The sequence below is a fragment of the Mytilus galloprovincialis genome, chromosome 4, assembly GCF_965363235.1.
Source record: "Mytilus galloprovincialis chromosome 4, xbMytGall1.hap1.1, whole genome shotgun sequence".
In the NCBI taxonomy this organism is placed as follows: domain Eukaryota; kingdom Metazoa; phylum Mollusca; class Bivalvia; order Mytilida; family Mytilidae; genus Mytilus; species Mytilus galloprovincialis.
Window position 1 is genome coordinate 88608127 of NC_134841.1, and position 18248 is coordinate 88626374.

General features: G+C 32.4%; 1 protein-coding gene across 1 annotated transcript; it reads right to left on the reverse strand.

Moving 5' to 3' along the window:
- Positions 1 to 8440: 8440 nt before the first annotated feature.
- LOC143073313 (small ribosomal subunit protein uS11-like) lies at positions 8441 to 18241 on the reverse strand. The gene is made up of 9 exons (XM_076248748.1): positions 18159 to 18241; positions 16902 to 16978; positions 15366 to 15567; positions 14448 to 14575; positions 13186 to 13211; positions 12261 to 12335; positions 11136 to 11201; positions 9243 to 9357; positions 8441 to 8517 (listed from the first exon to the last, which is right to left on the reverse strand). The coding sequence occupies exons 2-8, from the start codon at positions 16966 to 16968 to the stop codon at positions 9250 to 9252; spliced, it is 672 nt and encodes a 223-aa protein (XP_076104863.1). The 5' UTR covers positions 16969 to 16978; positions 18159 to 18241; the 3' UTR covers positions 8441 to 8517; positions 9243 to 9249.
- Positions 18242 to 18248: the final 7 nt, after the last annotated feature.

The window sequence follows — 18248 nt, forward strand, 5'->3', positions numbered from 1 at the left end:
TATTTAATATGATGGACTGCAATTTATCATTGGTATTGCTATAGTCAATCAATTAACGAAAACGTATTTTAGTTAAAATGTCTAAATAATCATGTATAAATCAGGTTCTACACTCGTAGGTAACACTAGCTCACTAGTTATTTAAAACTCTTTCTGTCTAAGAAAATTTAGTTATTGATTTAGGGCTGTATGAGATGCATCTCTAGCTGTTCCTTGCATTAACTAATGACATGTTCTGCCAATGGTTTTCTAATTTTAAAGCTTCTGATGACAAAATGGAGGTACAGTTTGAGAGCGAAAATTTTCAATTTTGATGTTCTGGAATTAATTGGCACTTATTAATGTTTTTATAAAACGTGGACATAAGCTTCTTCAATATAAAAAAAAAACATCTGAAGAAAAACGTTAGGATTTTAAAATGTTCTACATACATTATAATTGAGCGTAGTTTTTGGCAATCTACATTTCACGTTTATACTGAAAGCAGCAGTCACAGTCGAGTACCAGGGTTCAGTAGAACCTCTACTGAATCATATGTGTTGGTCGACTGTCAAAAATTATCTGTTTCACAGATGACAAGAGATATGTTCCAATATCGTTAACACCATCCCGACCACCTTATCCTCTGTTATCTTACGTTAGTGGAGCAGGATCTACCTACCTTTCAGATCACCTAGTTTTGGTGGTGTTCGTGTTGCTCAGTCTTTATTGTTTTGTAACCTGTTGTTGGTCCTTTGTTCTATCTCGATATTGAGTTGTCAGTTTATTTTCAAGTTTGTTATCTTCAGGCTATTTTATGGAAATCAAATTGACAATAGCCATCTGTATTCAGAATTCTCTTATTGTTGCATCCTGTTATCTATTTGTCACATGAAAAGATTTTTCTATGAGTACAATAAACAGATACGATAAAAGTAATGTTATTTCAGTTGGCCAATCCTATCATGTGTTACATAACTTTCAAATGTTTTCTTTATATTACTGTGCATTCAATTATTTTCATCAGTAAGATTTTTCATTGATTCAGGAATATTGTATTTTCAATGATATTTGATTTCCTGGATTTGATAAAGTCTTCCTACAATCCTATAGATAATTGGTACTTTGAGGTATATCTATATATACCAACGAAATTAACAAAAATTTGTATCCCACAACTATTTTAATGATTCAACAGTATATTGAAATTAAATAACTCTAATTTATATCATGCAATAATAGCTTCTCACTCATGAAACTGTAAGCGTATGTTTATCTCTCATGTCTATCCAATAAGCAAATAATAGGGATAGATACTTCCAACACTTCTCAAAAGACAAAACCAGGCAAACATTTAAATCAAAATATAATGCATTCTGGGTAATATTTTCAAAAGTGTACACCAAAACGTTGTGATTGGTTGAAAACGTCCAAAACAATGAAAATTTAACCAATGACGTGACGTTATTTTCATTTTGGGGTACGAACAATGAAATTACCCATAGTCCTTTAGATTCTGAAACAGCCAATTGTCTTTGAATGATATTCCTATCTGATAAAACTTTTAAGACATGCAGAAGTAATAGATAGAGACAATATCAAATTTCATAGAGAAAACATAACAAAAAGCCTGAAATAAATGACAAGGTCCTTTATCAAATTGGTCCTGTAAGCACTGAAAGGAAAAGCTTGCTTTTTATTTATCAGAGGGAGGTAAATTCAAATTTTGCCTTGCATAAATCATTGGTTGTAGTTAATGACTTAAACAATGACAGCATTATATTTTTGGAATAGATAGTAGATTCTTGAACCTTGCAAAAGCTATTTAATCTTCTTGACAAGTATTACATCATTTTGTAACTTGAATATCTGGGCATATATTTCATTGATAAATTTCTGGAAGTACAGTACAATTTTCGCAAAAGCCATCCCAAACTCCATACACCGAGTTTTTTCCTGGTGTGACACCAGGAAACTCCGACATCACTCCCAAAATTCTCGGAGAAATTTGGGAGTATTCCCTCCGACTTCCGCGTAAACCCGTTACCTTTTGTTTATTGTATTAGCGACATCTCTCCCAGTCTGGAGTGACGCGGTGTCACACCAGGTAATTAATTGCCCTAATCCTTCTGATCTATGCCGGCACGCGACAGTCAAGGTATGCAAGATTTCTAATGTAATTAAACAATTGTATTTCCTGTCTATTGATTATCAGTTTATATCTGATTGCTTGAAACAAATGAAAGATTAAAATAAAAATCAAAACGTTGTTGTTAATTCCTTTAATTACTCTGTACATTTAAATCAATTTTTAAAAACAACTATATTTGATTTTGACTTCCGTTTTTTATCAGTAAATAAATATTTAATTTACTAAAAGAGATATAATTGTGTAACAATAAACGGAGACTAACGCTGAATAAATTAGGGTAGTTTAAAGAAAAGGGACACGTCTCAAAGTTTTTTATACAAGTAAAAAAGAAAATATTATTCACTATCTGTTATGCTAATAAGTCTACGCCATTTCCATTTTACGATTACAAAATAAAAGTTTTAAAAAGCAAAAGGTTGTTGTTAATGCTTTCAATTGCATTAAAGTTTTATATAAAAAAAAATCTATACTTGATTATGACCTCGGTTTTTTTTTATCGGTAATTTATATAACTTACGAAAAGAGACATACTTGCGTGAAAATAAACGGAAATTAACGCTGAAGGTATAAAATGTGAGCAAGAAAGAAAATTACGTTTCTTAAAACTTGTATATGCAAGAAAAAAAGAAAATACTTTTCACCATTCCTTATGCTTAATAAGTCTACGGCATTTTCTCTTCACGATTTGTTAGCATTACTTTAGGATAAATAATACATTTCGGCTACAACAGGAATACTTTTATAGCTGCATCAACTCGTCGTTGCATAATATTCATTTACGCACAATGAATGTAAACTTTTGTGTTGTATTTAAAACAGTGATCTTTAAATATTTTTAAAGCAATTAATTGCCGTGGGAAGACGATACGCATCTCAGTGATGAACAGTGCGTAGTTGAACTTGAACTTGACTTTGCTCACAATATTGAATGCTAAAAATAGTGACATCAATTTTGTCCACGAGATTTTTATTTGGCGGGAAATAGCATCATGTAACAGTAAACTCAGGTGACCTTTCTGGATAACCGTGGGAAAATTCATTCAAGGTTTAAACTTGCTTTGTAATGATTGACATAAATTTGTGTGCGTTAAGATTGAGGCTCTAGAAGGTACTTTTACAATTGATTAACCGGATTCTAAATTGTATTCCTTTTCTGAATTAACCAACATATCAGCCTTTTATTTTTACGTTTCTCAGTCAACAGAGGACATAAAACCGGACATTATTTATACGTCCATAGTCAACACTATATATTAATGGTAGATGAAAACATGATGCATGTCGTTCAGTTCCTGATGGGCGTTGGTAGAGATCCTCTGTGAAAATTTGCCGATCGTAAAAATCCGATCCACATTTTTTTTTTACATATTTCTTTCTTGTAGAACACGATCTGTATCTGTATGTATACGTTGAAGATACCAATTCTGGCTTTTACTCAACGGGAGAGAGAGACACCTATTGGCGGTGTTGGAGAGCAGCCTTGAAGCTCTCAACTGTATCTGCGCATACAATACGATCCTCTAGTTGGTTCCAATGTAGTACACTCTTGACGAAGAAAGAGTTCTTATATGGATCGGTGTTGCTTGGAATAGTATCTAGTGCCTTAGAATTGCTCTTCACTGAATTTGTCACATACAAAATTGTCAAATGTTCTGGGTTTGATTTTCCTCTTAGGTTTACTTTTTACAAGAAAATCGTCGGGATTAATAGCTGGGACCAACCCCTCAACCACTTTGTACAGAAATACTAGCCGTTGACTTGTTCTTCTTGTTTGTAGGTTGTCTAGTTCTAACTCGGCTAGCATTTTGGTGACCGACCCCTCTTCTCTAGACCTATAGTCGCCTGTGATGAATCTAGCTGCTCTGCGTTGTATTCTTTCCAATTGATTTATATCATGTTGTGTATATGGGTCCCATATTATGGCACCATATTCCATAGTTGATCGTACTAATGATATATATGCGGTCTTTTTGCAATCTTTTGGGCAGAAGCGTAGATTTCTTCTTAGAAAGCCGAGTGTCGAATTGGCTTTCTTGGCAACATTTGAGATGTGCGTGGTCCATTTTAGGTCTTCTGATATTTGTAAGCCTAGATATGGGTTGTGTTGGACTTGTTGTAGTACATGTCCGTCTAGGCTGTACATCTTCTGGCTTTTATTCTTAATGCTAAGTATATAGCACTTCTTTGCATTGAAGCGCATGCCCCAGTTTGTGGCCCATACTTCTAGGTTTTGGAGGTCTCGTTGTAGGAGTGTGTGGTCATGTTGACTATTTATGTTCCTGTACAGGAGGCAGTCATCTGCGAAAAGTCTGACAGATGATTGTACTGAATCTGGAAGGTCGTTTATGTGGCAGAGGAAGAGAAGGGGTCCTAGAACTGTACCTTGTGGTACACCGGAGTCAACTGAAGCTTCTTCTGATTCCTCCCCATCTACGACAGCTTTCATTTTCCTTTGGGTTAGGAACATCTCCAACCATTTGTTTAAACGCTTTGGAGAAGTCCAGTATAGCTACATCAATTTGTTTTCCTGCGTCGAAGGCTTTCATGAAGTCGTGTAGTGTGACTAGCAGTTGGGTTTCACAGGAATAGCCTGACCTGAAGCCATGGTTTAGTGATGTAAGTACTCTGTGCTTCTCTAGATGTTTAAGTATGTCTACAGATTATATGTTCCAGTAGCTTGCATGGTACAGATGTTAAGGATACTGGTCTGTAGTTTTCTGGTGCATGTTTGTCTCCCTTTTTGAAGACACTTGATATGTTTGCATTTAGCCAGTCTCTTGGTAATGTACCAGTGTTGATGGATTTTTGGAATATCATTGTAAGTCCAGGTGCTAGTTGTTTTGAGCATTCTTTCAATATACGGTTTGGTATGCCGTCTGGTCCTGATGCCTTGGATGTATTCAGTTTTTTCAGCAGCTTTTCGACTCCATCTGTATTTATGTATAAAGGAGGTATTGTGCTTTTTATGTGCTTTGATGTTGTTGGCAGAGTTTTGTCTTTATTTCTTGTAAATACTGAGCTGAATTGTTTGATCAGTAATTCTGCTTTCCCTTTGCTGTCATTGATTAGGTGGCCGTTGCTTTTAAGGGGTGCTATTCCTATGTTGTCCTGTTTCCTTGATTTTACATATTTCCAAAATGGTTTTGAGTTGTTGTTTTCTAGCCCTTCTAGGATTGTGGTATTAATGTAGTTATACTCAGCTTTTCTGATTTGTCGCTTACATTCTTTTTGGAAGTGCCTGTAGTTGGTCCAGTTGTTGGTTTTCTTTGCCTGTTGGTATAGCCTTGTTTTCTTTTTAAACATTTTCCTGATTTTATGATTGATCCAGGGTAGACTGGTTTTAGATCGGATGAGTTTTGATGGTATATGGTTGTCAAGGTTAGAATAAAGGTCTGTCTTGAACTTGTCCCATAATTCCTGTACTGTGGCACCTGAATGATACATTTCAATGATGTTGGTTGAAAGGATAGTCAGGTCTTTGTGTAGATCTTCCCATTTTGCTTTGGAGTATATGTAGCATTTGCGTGGCTTCTTACTCTGATAATGTGGTTTTGTGTCGCAGTCTGTTACAATCATATCGTGGTCAGATATTCCTGGAGCATTAGAGGATGTTTTGATGAGTGACGGGTTTGAAGTCAGCACTATGTCCAGTAAGTTATTGCCTCTTGTTGGTGTTTCGTGTATCTGTGTTAGTGAGTGTGATATGATAACTTCCATTAGAGCTATTTGGATTTCCTCGTCTTGTGCATTTTGGTTTACTGACATGGTGTTCCAGTTTATGTCTGGGCAGTTGAAATCTCCAGTTAGCATGATGGTTTGATTTTTGTTTGAAATATGGTCTAATGATTTATCTAATTCCTTTATGTGTTCCATGTTTCTGTGTGGCATATAGAATGAGCCTATTGTGAGATCTTTTTTGTCTTTCATTTGTATCTTTACCCATTCTATTTCACATTTTGTTACAAACTCTGGTTTTTCAATTGCAATAATGTCGTTTTGTACAAGGATGAAAACACCTCCTCCCAGTGTACCTCGATCATTTCTGTAGGCTGTGTAGTTTTCTGGAAAAACTTCGCTAGATTTAATTGCATCTTTAGTTGGATTTTTTCCAGGATGTTCACCTTTCAGCCAAGACTCTGTGCCGCAGATGATGTCAGGTTTGATGTAGTTGACTGCAGCTGAAAATTCAGATGTCTTGTCCTTGATGCTTCTACAGTTCAGTGTAAGGATTCTTAAGTTTTGTTTCTTTGGTATGTTGAATACGTTGCTGCTGTTTGTTCTGTTTTTGCTCTTATTTCTCTTTGATGTGTTGTTATTAATTGAATTATTTCCTTTTGGACTGCTGGTTTTAAGTGGACTGAATGCATTTGACGTGATTGATTCGAATGTGCTGTTGTGGGTTAGAGGATCATAATAGTTTGAAGTGTTCAATTCGTAACTGTGGAAAGTGAAAGTAGAAACGTTGATGCTTTCACATTTACAGCATAGCCATTGTACATTAGATCTTTGCAGTAGGTCGTAGTCTGCAGAACATAGTTCTATACATGTTTTGTGATGCCAGATGTTACAGTCATCACAGCATACTCCTTCGCAGTTCCATGTGACTGGGTGTTCACAAAGTCCACATGGGTAGATACTTTGTTGTTTTGTTCTTGGTCCCGGGTTTTGCTCTATGTCCCCTGCAAGGAGAAGAATTAGTATTGCCATTGAATAGTTCTTATTTGGCTTAACAGGTAATGTCATTGGTTTACGGCCTGCTGATGACCATTTGTTGTTTAATAGATTTGTAAGTAAGTGACGATGGTCCCATGATTTTTCATTGAAGATGGATTGCCCAATGTTATATATCAGAGTCACTGCTATTATCAAAGTAAATATTTTCATCTTGTAGATTTTTCTATGAGTATCAAGCTTTTGTAAATGTTGGGTTACTGTTGAGGTCTTCAGTTTAGCTCGGAAGAGCCTGTGCTGACTGAAACAACAACAGCAATTACCAACAGTTAATTTGTGCTTGCTCAGCGATCTTCTTTAACCAGGTTTTCGCTAAAAGGTTGTCTGGGTGGATATAATTTCATTTAAATATTCTATTTTATAATTGTTGAAATACTTCTTTTTATATTTCGCCGAGGACTTTTAACGAGCAGTAAAATACGGATTGCGCCAATCCAATTTTATTTTAAATAGTTAAAGATCAATATATAACAGATCATAACGGATAAAAAACACATGATTTTTTTTCTCCATATAATTAAATATTTAAAGGTTGTGATTATTGTGTTGTGTCTGGGCGGCGAATGTATCTCAGTATTTATGAATATAGGGCTGCCACATTGCATACAAAACTATTTGTCTTTACAGTTTCTTTTTTAAATTCAAATATTTCAAGTCGGTAATCTACCGAGGCAGTGAAACATAATATTTTACATTTCAAAATAAATTGAAAGTAACAGAGTTCACTTGTTGATCCGATAAATTAACTCTTGGGTTTAATTTAGATTGGACATATTACCGTAAAAAACATCATTTTGTTTTAAGCCAGTTGATATTAATTATATAATATTGAACTATTAATGAGCCGAATATTGCTCACTGAGTAGGTCATAAAAGGTTCTGATTGTGGTAAAATCGTCTTTGTTGAAAAAACAAAAATTATGACCTGATCGGACTATAATGAAAATAAAAAATAAGTGTTTTATTCGTATTTTTATACGTTTGTACGTTGTATGTCATATGACAATGACATGGGCATATACATACAAGAATAATTATCTTATTTTAAATAAAAATGTCACACTTTTATCTGACAATGAAAGGACATTTAAATAACGTATTTTAAAGCAAACAGGTGCAATCAAGATCGATTAAATGTACAAAGGTAATAAATCTGGCTAATCCGATCAAATCCTTGATCCGATGATGTTGTCACACGTCATTAATTTTCAGTACATCCGATGGGCAATAAACCAATAAACAGCCACGTGGTGTTGGGAGAGAATCTTTGGAGGAAATTGGGAGTATAATCAGTGATTCGCGGTGTCACACCGCTACACTCGGAAATTCGCGATTACATACTCTCTGGGCGTACTGTATTCATGGATAGCATGTATAAAATATTAGGATCAATGCACTTTATTTTGTGTATGTCAAAGGTAGCTATAAAACCTTGGAAGAATTCTATATCAAGTCAGTGTCATATGGTTTTGGTTGCATTTCATACAATCTTTACAACAAAAAAGGACATGATAATTTAATACCATCAACTTTTAAAGCTATTAGTGGTTTAATATCAATCCATATTCAGAAAAGAAAAAAGAGAAAAATACATTTTATTCAATTTCATAATACACATCTATTCTTTGACCTGGTCAGCACAAACTTGTGTCCATCTGTAAAGAAAAACAAAAGTCATATTAATATATAATACATAATAAAAAACAACTGCAAAATGGCAGGCAAATGAAATGGATTTTCACATTTATTTTCAATATCATTTTTGTATCAAATTGGACTCTGGAGGAGGTAAATACACTGTTGATGGAATATGGCATTTAGTTTGAGTCAGATTTCATTTTTTCTAATGTATATCCTAGTGATTTATTGTTTGAAACTTTTTTGCTCCATATTGATCCATTTTTTAGGCATCTGATTCAACAATTACACAAAATAAGCAAAAAATCACGAAACAAAACAAAAATTGATCCCTAATGCAAATCAAAGGAAAATATAATTACTTCAGACAAATGTCATGTCACGTAGCTTTATATGAAGAAATGACCGTTTTGTGATTATTTTTTTTAATTCGTCATATTGTGTGGCTTCAAGGAAATTGCACCTTTTATATTCTGAATGCTAAAACTTAATGATCAGTTTAGGGCATGTTTTTTACCAATGACATCTTGACCTTATTCAATTATTGTATATTCAATCTTCCCAATTACATGCATAAGTTTTAATTTCTATTTTCTATGCTTGTTCAGGTGTATTTCAACAATTTTCTATCAAAACTTTGAGTAGAGGTGCCTTTGGATCTCCAAATAGATATCTCTACATATACCCCTATGAAATCATGTACTACACTGGACGAATTCATACTATAACTTTAATTACTTACCATAGAATCACATTCTTCTTGCCTTTCTTGGTTTACAGCCATTAAATGCTAGTCTTGTTGTATCAGTTATAGAAACAATATTCAACCCAGCAGTCTCTAAGGCTTTTATTGCAGGCTGTGAATTGAAGAGAAAAAAATTCAAAATGATTTTAGATAGCTTTTAAGAGTACAGTGTGTATACTTAGTTATTGAAAAAAATAGAGGAATTGTTTGATTGTTGTTTGGTTTAAACCTAATGAGTACAAAAAGGGAAATGATTGAACAATCAACACTGATAGGGAAAAATTATACTCTTTATATAAACAACAAGAATGCACAGGCTGTCGTAATAAGTACACCTAGTCCAGTCAAACTAAGATTTAACCTCAAACTAATTGCAACAGAAAATGTTTTAGTTCTTATATTTAGCATTAAGCCCTTAATATACACAGAAAAATGTCCCATAAAATCTTACTTGAGGAAAACTCAAAATCAGCATTTTTAATTTCCTATGGAAATCAACATTAGAAGGGGAGATAACTCCACAAAATGAGTTTTTTTTAATCAGTTTTTGGTTGATTTTCTTTAAATGTATGTAAAGTATGATGCTTTGATGGGGTTATAAGTTCGTCTTTGACTTAATTATATAATCTTCTGCTCATGAAATGTACAAAACTGAAGTGTTATGGGTATTTTTCATTAAAGAAATTGCAAATTTGTGGCTTTGTGACCATTTTGAAAAATGTGAAAATTTGGTATTGTTTATATCTGTATATTATATTTTTTCAGCATCTTACTTGTTTAAAGAAACTTTAAACCACAAAAAGAAAAATACATGCTTAATTATTTTTTTTATTAAATTAAAGTTTCTTAATCCACTATTTTCTACATTTGAAAATGCCTGTACCAAGTCAGGAATATGACAGTTCTTGTCCATTCATTTCAGATGCGTTTTGTTATTTGATTTTGCCATGTGATTATGGACTTCCCGAATTGATTTTCCTCTAAGTTCAGTATTTTTGTGATTTTACTTTTTACCCTGACATGTTGAAAAATTTAATCAATGGTCAACTAATGAATTACGAAATCTAGATTGTAGCTTGATAGAAGATATGAAAACACCTTTAGAGTTGTTTGTTATACTCAAATGACGACTAAAATATCAAGAATCAATACATTCTGATGAATAGAAGCAGTAAAGTTATAATTTTGTATAATTTTTTTTTATATTTCTGCCTTTTTTGCAGAGTTATCTCCCTTTTCAATGCAAATCTCCATAGGAATTTTAAATGGTGATTTTTTAAGTCTTCCTCAAGTAAGGTTTTATGGGATTTTTTTTCTGTGTATATTAAGGGTATAATACTAAAGATTAAAACTTTAAAATCTTCTGTTGCAATTACTTTAAGGTTAGGGTCAAATTTATGCTAGATAGACTGGACTAACCCCAATTGAAATCATAAGTATTAGAAAATAGGTGTTTAGTTCCACCATTGTTGAGTTGCAGATTAAATATGAAGTCATTTTTATCAGTAGTATTTGAGAAATGTGTGACAATATTTTTTTTAATTTCGTTCAACAAATTACAAATTCTAAGTTTATAAACAGAGAGTTGGTAACTGACAGATTTGAAAAGTGATTAAACTTAACAAATAACCACTGTTCAGATGCTTACAAAATATGAAGTGATTCTATTCAGGAGTTTTGGAGAAAATTTGGACCAAATATTTTTTTGAAAAAGGGACGAACAGACGGAAAAGGTGATTGCAATTCAGCTACATTACAGATTTTTTTATTTTTCGAAAAAAAATTATGTACCTGGTACCTATAAACCATTAAAGTTTGTAATCTAATTAGTTGTATATGCTGTAAAGAGGAGTAATTATAGTTTAAGCTGTGTTTTCAGTAAATACTTACCAATCTGCCTTGACTGAAGCCTCGTACACAAATTCGAACATTTTTGATGTTATGGAATAATGCTTTCTGAAATAATAAAAGATTTATAATTTTACCAAAACAAAGAGTCTATATTATCCATCATAAAGTCACTTATTATGTTATAAATAAATACATTTTTCTTATTTATCAAGATACTGCTTTTTTTGAAATATTTTGAAATACATATATAACTCAAAGACATTTTTGTGGTGCTTTTATTAATTTTAAAAATGTGACAATATCAGATTTGCAGTAATACCCGCACTAATAAATTCAGTAGCGATTTTCCTTTACAAAATATTTGCAATCATATTAATTAGACATCACATTTTCCAGTTTTATTGATTCACAATAATAAATGCATTCATAATTTCTGAATTGACGAAAGGTCAAATTATGCCAACACATCTGAGTTTTTGGGATGATTTGATCAGTGGTGGATACTTGTTTGATCTGTGGTGGATACTTGTTTGATCTGTGGTGGATACTTGTTGGATCTGTGGTGGATACTTGTTTGATCTGTGGTGGATACTTGTTGGATCTGTGGTGGATACTTGTTTGATCTGTGGTGGATACTTGTTGGATCAGTGGTGGATACTTGTTTGATCTGTGGTGGATACTTGTTTGATCTGTGGTGGATACTTGTTGGATCTGTAGTGGATACTTGTTTGATCTGTGGTGGATACTTGTTGGATCTGTGGTGGATACTTGTTGGATCTATGGTGGATACTTGTTTGATCTGTGGTGGATACTTGTTGGATCTGTGGTGGATACTTGTTTGATCTGTGGTGGATACTTGTTGGATCTGTGGTTGATACTTGTTGGATCTGTGGTGGATACTTGTTTGATCTGTGGTGGATACTTGTTGGATCTGTGGTGGATACTTGTTTGATCTGTGGTGGATACTTGTTTCATTGGCAATCATACTTAATCTCATTATTTATAAAAATAAATGGGGAATGTGTCAATAGGACACAATAATGCCCCCTCTGGCATATAATGTTATAATGGGACATAACTCAAGAACTGTAGAAGTGTGGATACCCAAATTTCTATATTTAATCAGAGTTTTGTGTTTATAAGCATATCAATTATAAAACCTACCTGTGCTATATCAAAGCCTACAGTCTGTGCTGCCACTGTGCTAGATTTATTCTTATTTTTAAAACCCACACTACCCTACAAAATAAAACATGCCATTCATCATAAAGATTCATTTACAAAATTACACTGCAATCTTAAATAAATGTGCAATAGTATTGCCAGTCAAAAAAGTATAAGTCAATGCACAGATTAATAAAAGAAAGATTCTTTTGTGAATACAAGTGTTTCAGGATAAATAACAGGCAGGATATGAATACCAAGGTCAGGCATTTATTACAAATTATGATAGAACTCATTAACAAAAAATGTTTTACAACAATCAGATGGAAAACAAAAACGTACAACCTATGTGTTGGAAACCCTTCCAGAGCACCTGAGATCACCTGAGATCAGCCCCAGTTTGTGTTGCTTAGTCTTTAGTTTTCTATGTTGTGTCTTGTGTACTATTACTTGTCTGTTTTGACCACTAGCAACTTATCTAACAATATTTAATCAACCAGTGCATTTTCCCAAACCTGGCAGAAAAACTGAATTTACAATTCATTGGTTGTTGTGTCTTTAGAAGATTGATTCAAAACAAGTTCAATTGACTAGTAAAATAGCTAAATAAAAAAAAACATTGGTAAATTAAGTGTTTATAAAGGTGAATTCTGACAAATTGTACATTGTTTTTCCTTAAACTTAATAGTTTTATATCTGGACCACATTATTTATTAACTGCATTGGCAATTATCAGGTCTACTCTTTTTATTTAATTCTAAGTTGATGGTTTCTCTTCCTTGGTGTTAAAAATAGTTTTTTGTAAAAATTGATTATGATATACCACATAAAATATGTTAAAATGTAGCTATTTCTTCTCTCAAATTTTACATATCATTGTTTGATTGTTAAAAACATAGACTTATTATTACATGTTGATACTTACACCAGTTGAGCATGTCACTACTTTGTCTAAAAATAGAAAAGAATTGTCAATAAAGAAAAAATACTGTTGACAAGAACCCAAGACTTTAAAACATACTGAAAAACTTATAAACTTGAAAACAAATGTTAAAGTATGGCAAGCTGTTCTTGTCAAAACTATATTTTAAGCTAATTTTTTTAAATAACAGAAGAGATTAATAAAATCTGTGTGTATTTTCCTCTTTTAAAAAAAATCTAAATGTGTTATTTTTATTCATAGTGCATATGTTTATTCTCTGTGTGTATATTGACTTTTTCTAAATCTAAATGTGTAATTAGTAATCATAAGCGTGTGTGTTAAGTGTATAAATCTCAGTGTGTAATGTTTTATCTGAAAACCACTTGTCATATAGCACTTTTGAAAAAGAAAAGTAATTTTTGATCAATAGAAAAGTTCTACCTCTCATTTTTTTCTGATAAGTTACATTATCGTGTCCTGTTTAAAGCCTTGTTTACAATTAACTGAAAAATTGCACATGATTATCTACACCATACTCTGTCTGTGTCTGTTCCAAGTTTGGAGACGGTAATTCAGTGGTTGTATTTTTTTTGCTGCCTATCATATGATATTTGATTTTTCTTCATTTACTATTATGTCAAAACTCAGGCAGTTAGTTTTCTTTTTTCCCCCATTTTATGATTGTCATTTTGGTAGTTTCTTCATTATTAATTGGCCATTTGGTGACCTATTTAGTTACTAGCATTTTTGTTATGTGGTCTCTATTAGAGAATGGTCTCATTGGCAGTCATATGACATCTTATTTTTATATATACACACGTCTTTTTTAATCATGAAATATTGAAAAAAAATTGTGCATACAAATGTTTCTACACAGTAGATACCCCATAGAGGTTTTCAAAAGTTAACATTTATGCTTTTATTTTAGTAATCATATTTTTAAAAGATACTTTGACATACCGGTAACTTGATATTTCTTAGACATTTTTTTTACATAAATAAGGCTGTTAGTTTTCTCCTTTGAATTGTTTTACATTGTACATGTCATATCGAGGCCTTTTATAGCTGACTATGCGATATGGGCTTTGCTCATTGTTGATGGCTGTACGGTGACCTATTGTTGTTAATTTCTGTGTCATTTTGGTCTCTTGTGGAGAGTTGTTTCATTGGCAATCATACCACATCTTCTTATTTTATATGATAGAAGCAAATGGAAAGAAAGGGAATCTGTAACTTAAACTCTAATTAAAGTACCAAATCCTTACTATCTTTAACAAGAGCCATTAAAGTGTTATTGCTTGTGGCTTTAATATTAACAATGGGTATTTCCTTAAATGGTACTCCATCCACTAACATGTCCATATGTGTAGCATTTGGGAACAATTCAGTAGAGCTACAATAAAAAAATATATAATATATGTTACTTCATACTCATTTATTCAAACTATAAATGTAAAAGTGTGTGTTTAAGGTCAAGAAGTTCAGATATATAATTATTGCAAATACATGACATTTTATTTATTTAATTAGATGATGATTAAAAATTAGATTAAAATTTGTGCACATATTTGTTTGTTGTTATAAAAGGTGACATGGGCTACATGTATATCATCCTACTAATTTTTGTTTTGTCCTACATGTACTTTTGACAGAAAAACTTGAAATCATTGTTCAATTTGGTCTGAGTTAAACACATTGAATTAAAATTGGATGTTTGTCTTAAACATATTGGCAAAATTTGCCTTATTTTCCTGTATATTTTCCATTTAGAAAATTATTGACTTGTTTTTCAAACAAAAATTTCTTTATATATGCTATTTATTGTTCACTGTGAAACTTTCTGTGCGTAAAGAATTTGACAAAGTTCTTGATGTCTATAAATTACTTACATGATGAATTACACATATATATATTTAATAATTTAGTATACTGTAAATTCAGAAATTATTGCATGCAGTTATTATTGTGATTTTCTCATTTTTAGACTAAATGCGATTTCAATTTTTGCAATTTTGAGAAAAAATCTGTTTTATTCATATACAAAATTTCAAAATGCGAGTTTAAATTATTGCGTTTGTAACCCTGTCACATTTTTCACAATAATCAAAAAAATCGCAATAATTTTTGAACTTAAAGTCTTGAAATTTTGGGACAACAGAAAAAGTACAAGCCTAAAGAATTACTTATTTAAGTCCAGTGTATTGGAAGCTGATTGGCTTTGTGATATTGATTCTTCATCTGTATATCTAGCAAAGAATTCCTCATCATTTAAAAAATCCAGTATCTCTTCATCAACAATTCCATCTGATTTCTGTGGTATGGTACTGGATGGTTCATCGGTTGGAAACTTATGACAACTTCTTACATTGGTATTCTGTCTCTGAACTGAATATATATATAAAAAATATTACTGATTAATCAAAATAATACCACAACATATTTGCAATTCAATGCTAGGAAAGCTTAGTGAAATGACTTACAAAGTATTGACCAGGATAATATATAAAATTATGGCTGTATTCTAAGTACAATGTATACTATTTAAGTGTTATGGCATATTGTTTGGTTAAAAACATGTTTCTATTCCATTTCAAGACATCATGGTAAAAGAGGACTATAGCTCTATGCACTACAATATCATCCCAGTATGTCAGAGCAGTCATAATCCATGAAAATGTGTTCATTTTCAGAGCTTAGGGCATGTTGGTAAATCAATGTTTTCTTGTGAATTCACACTAAGTGGTGCCAATTTTCAAGGGTCAGAAAGAAAAGTTAGGGAGAAATTCTATTGAGTGTAATTATTTGAGAAAAAAAAACATGTTCTGCAGGGCGCAGCTTAAAACAACTGCAGAGGTCAAACCCTGAACAGTTGGGGCAAGTATGGACACAACATTCAAGCTTGATACAGCACAGCTCTGAATTTCGATTGTGATTAAATAGTTGACACAGCATAGGTTTCTGACACAGAATGAATGTGGTCTAATGAACTCAAATTTTTTTTAATTTACCTATTTTGGCCCAATAACCAAAATCTAAATACATGGCCATGGATTGATTCAGCATATCAAAGAATCCCAAGAATTAAATTTTTATTGTCTGGAAACTAGAAAAATACTTCTTATGACCCCTTTTGGGCCCCTTGTTTCTAAACTGTTGGTACCAAAAACCCCAAAATCAATCCCAACCTTCCTTTAGTGGTTATAAACCTTATGATAAAATGTTATTGATTTCTATTTACTTATACTTAAGTTATTATCCAGAAATCAACCGTCTTCGGACGACAATGATGTGATACCAATAGATACACTGTATACATGTACGACCAAATTTTTTTTAATTTTTGCGGTCGTAAAAGAACCAATCCAAGTGCTGTGAGCACTGAAGGTTTAAGATAATATTCATTTTGTAGAGGGAACTTAAACTTTATCAAGGCATTGCATTGCATTAAGTATTGAAAGGCAATACTGTCAAACAAAGATATCTTCTTTTTTACCATAATAGTAGTTGCATATGAGGGGAGATAACTCCAATTTTAAATATTTGCTTTTACAGTGATGGTCATAGATCTTAGAAAAAATACCCAATTCATGCCCTTTCAATATTGGCAATATTTTGAGTTGAGTAATTTCCCTTAGTTCATTACAACTGTTAGCAGAATAGATAGATTAATATACTTATATCAATTAACTATTATAAAGGTTTATTATAGAAAAATTTACCTGACGGTATAAATAGGCAGGTATATCCCCTTCTAAATCCACCAACCACAGACCTGATTAAAGACATGTTTCACTCACTGAAAAAAAAGAGATTTAGACCATTAAACTTAACTAAACATATATACACATAAATTCAAAGCCACGTGAATTGGATTATTAATTTTTTCTTAAATTTGTGTGTCAACTTATAATGTACATATATAAACTACAAATAACAGGCTATTATTTGAACTTGGAATTATTTTTAATTATGGAATTTGCATAATTTCTTGTGCTTGAAATTTCTAATAAATTCCATGTTTATTTGGTATTATAATGTTTTGAGCAGTTCATAACACTTTTCATACAATGTATTTTGTATAGATAGTGGTGTGCGCGGCACAGTATATTCTATTGAAAATGTACTATCGTCATGATGAATAACGGTAAAAATTCTTGCCAAATTGACGTAATTTTTGGTGCATGACAATAAAATATGCACTAGACAATAAAAAAAATCAAATGATTTTGATGAATCACTTTAATTTTTTCCAAAAATAACTGTAGCGATAATTATTTGAGACCTCTGATGAGAAGGATATTTTAACGAATCACTGTAAAGCTTTAATCAATTTGACACTAACAATAGCTGAAAATGACAGCTTGACGCCTGATGGTAAAGGGCATAACTACCCTCATAAAAGATGCAACTAGATTTACTTCAATACCAATGATTGAGAACAGCACACGTGGACAATCAAAGACAGTTGATTTGTTCAAGGCTCTTTATATATGAGATATATTATGTATGATAAAGTACTGTAGTGAAATATGAGGGGGCAGGACATTTTTTCAGGACGTCGGAATCGGGTGTTTTTTAGCTCTGGATTTCGGGATTGATCCTTTTAGGATCTGGGTATACTTTTTCGAATCTTCGGATGTCAGGATTTAAATTTCTTTAAATTTGGGAAGTCTGGGTTTTCATGTTTTTAAGCCCAGAATTTTGGGATCAGGACCCCTCTAACCCTCCCTCAAATATCTTAGTTCTTAAATCTAACATGCCAACGGTACTCAGTAGGTACATGTAGTTGAGCTTAGGCTGTCCCTGGCCTCAGCTACATGTTTATATGCCTATGTGTTTGCAAATTTATGACTGAACATACTAAATTTGTTTTAAGTATGTAGCTTTTAAATAAAAAAATCTATAAAGTCATCCAATCAGTTTCACATGAGGGTGTAAATACTGTCAGACTTCTGACTAGAGAAATAGAAATAAACCTGTGGCTGTGTTTTGACTTTGATTTCTGAAGGAACGAAAAGTCTAGAAATAGTCCGAAATCTTTCTGTTGGTCTAACTAAAGACAATAT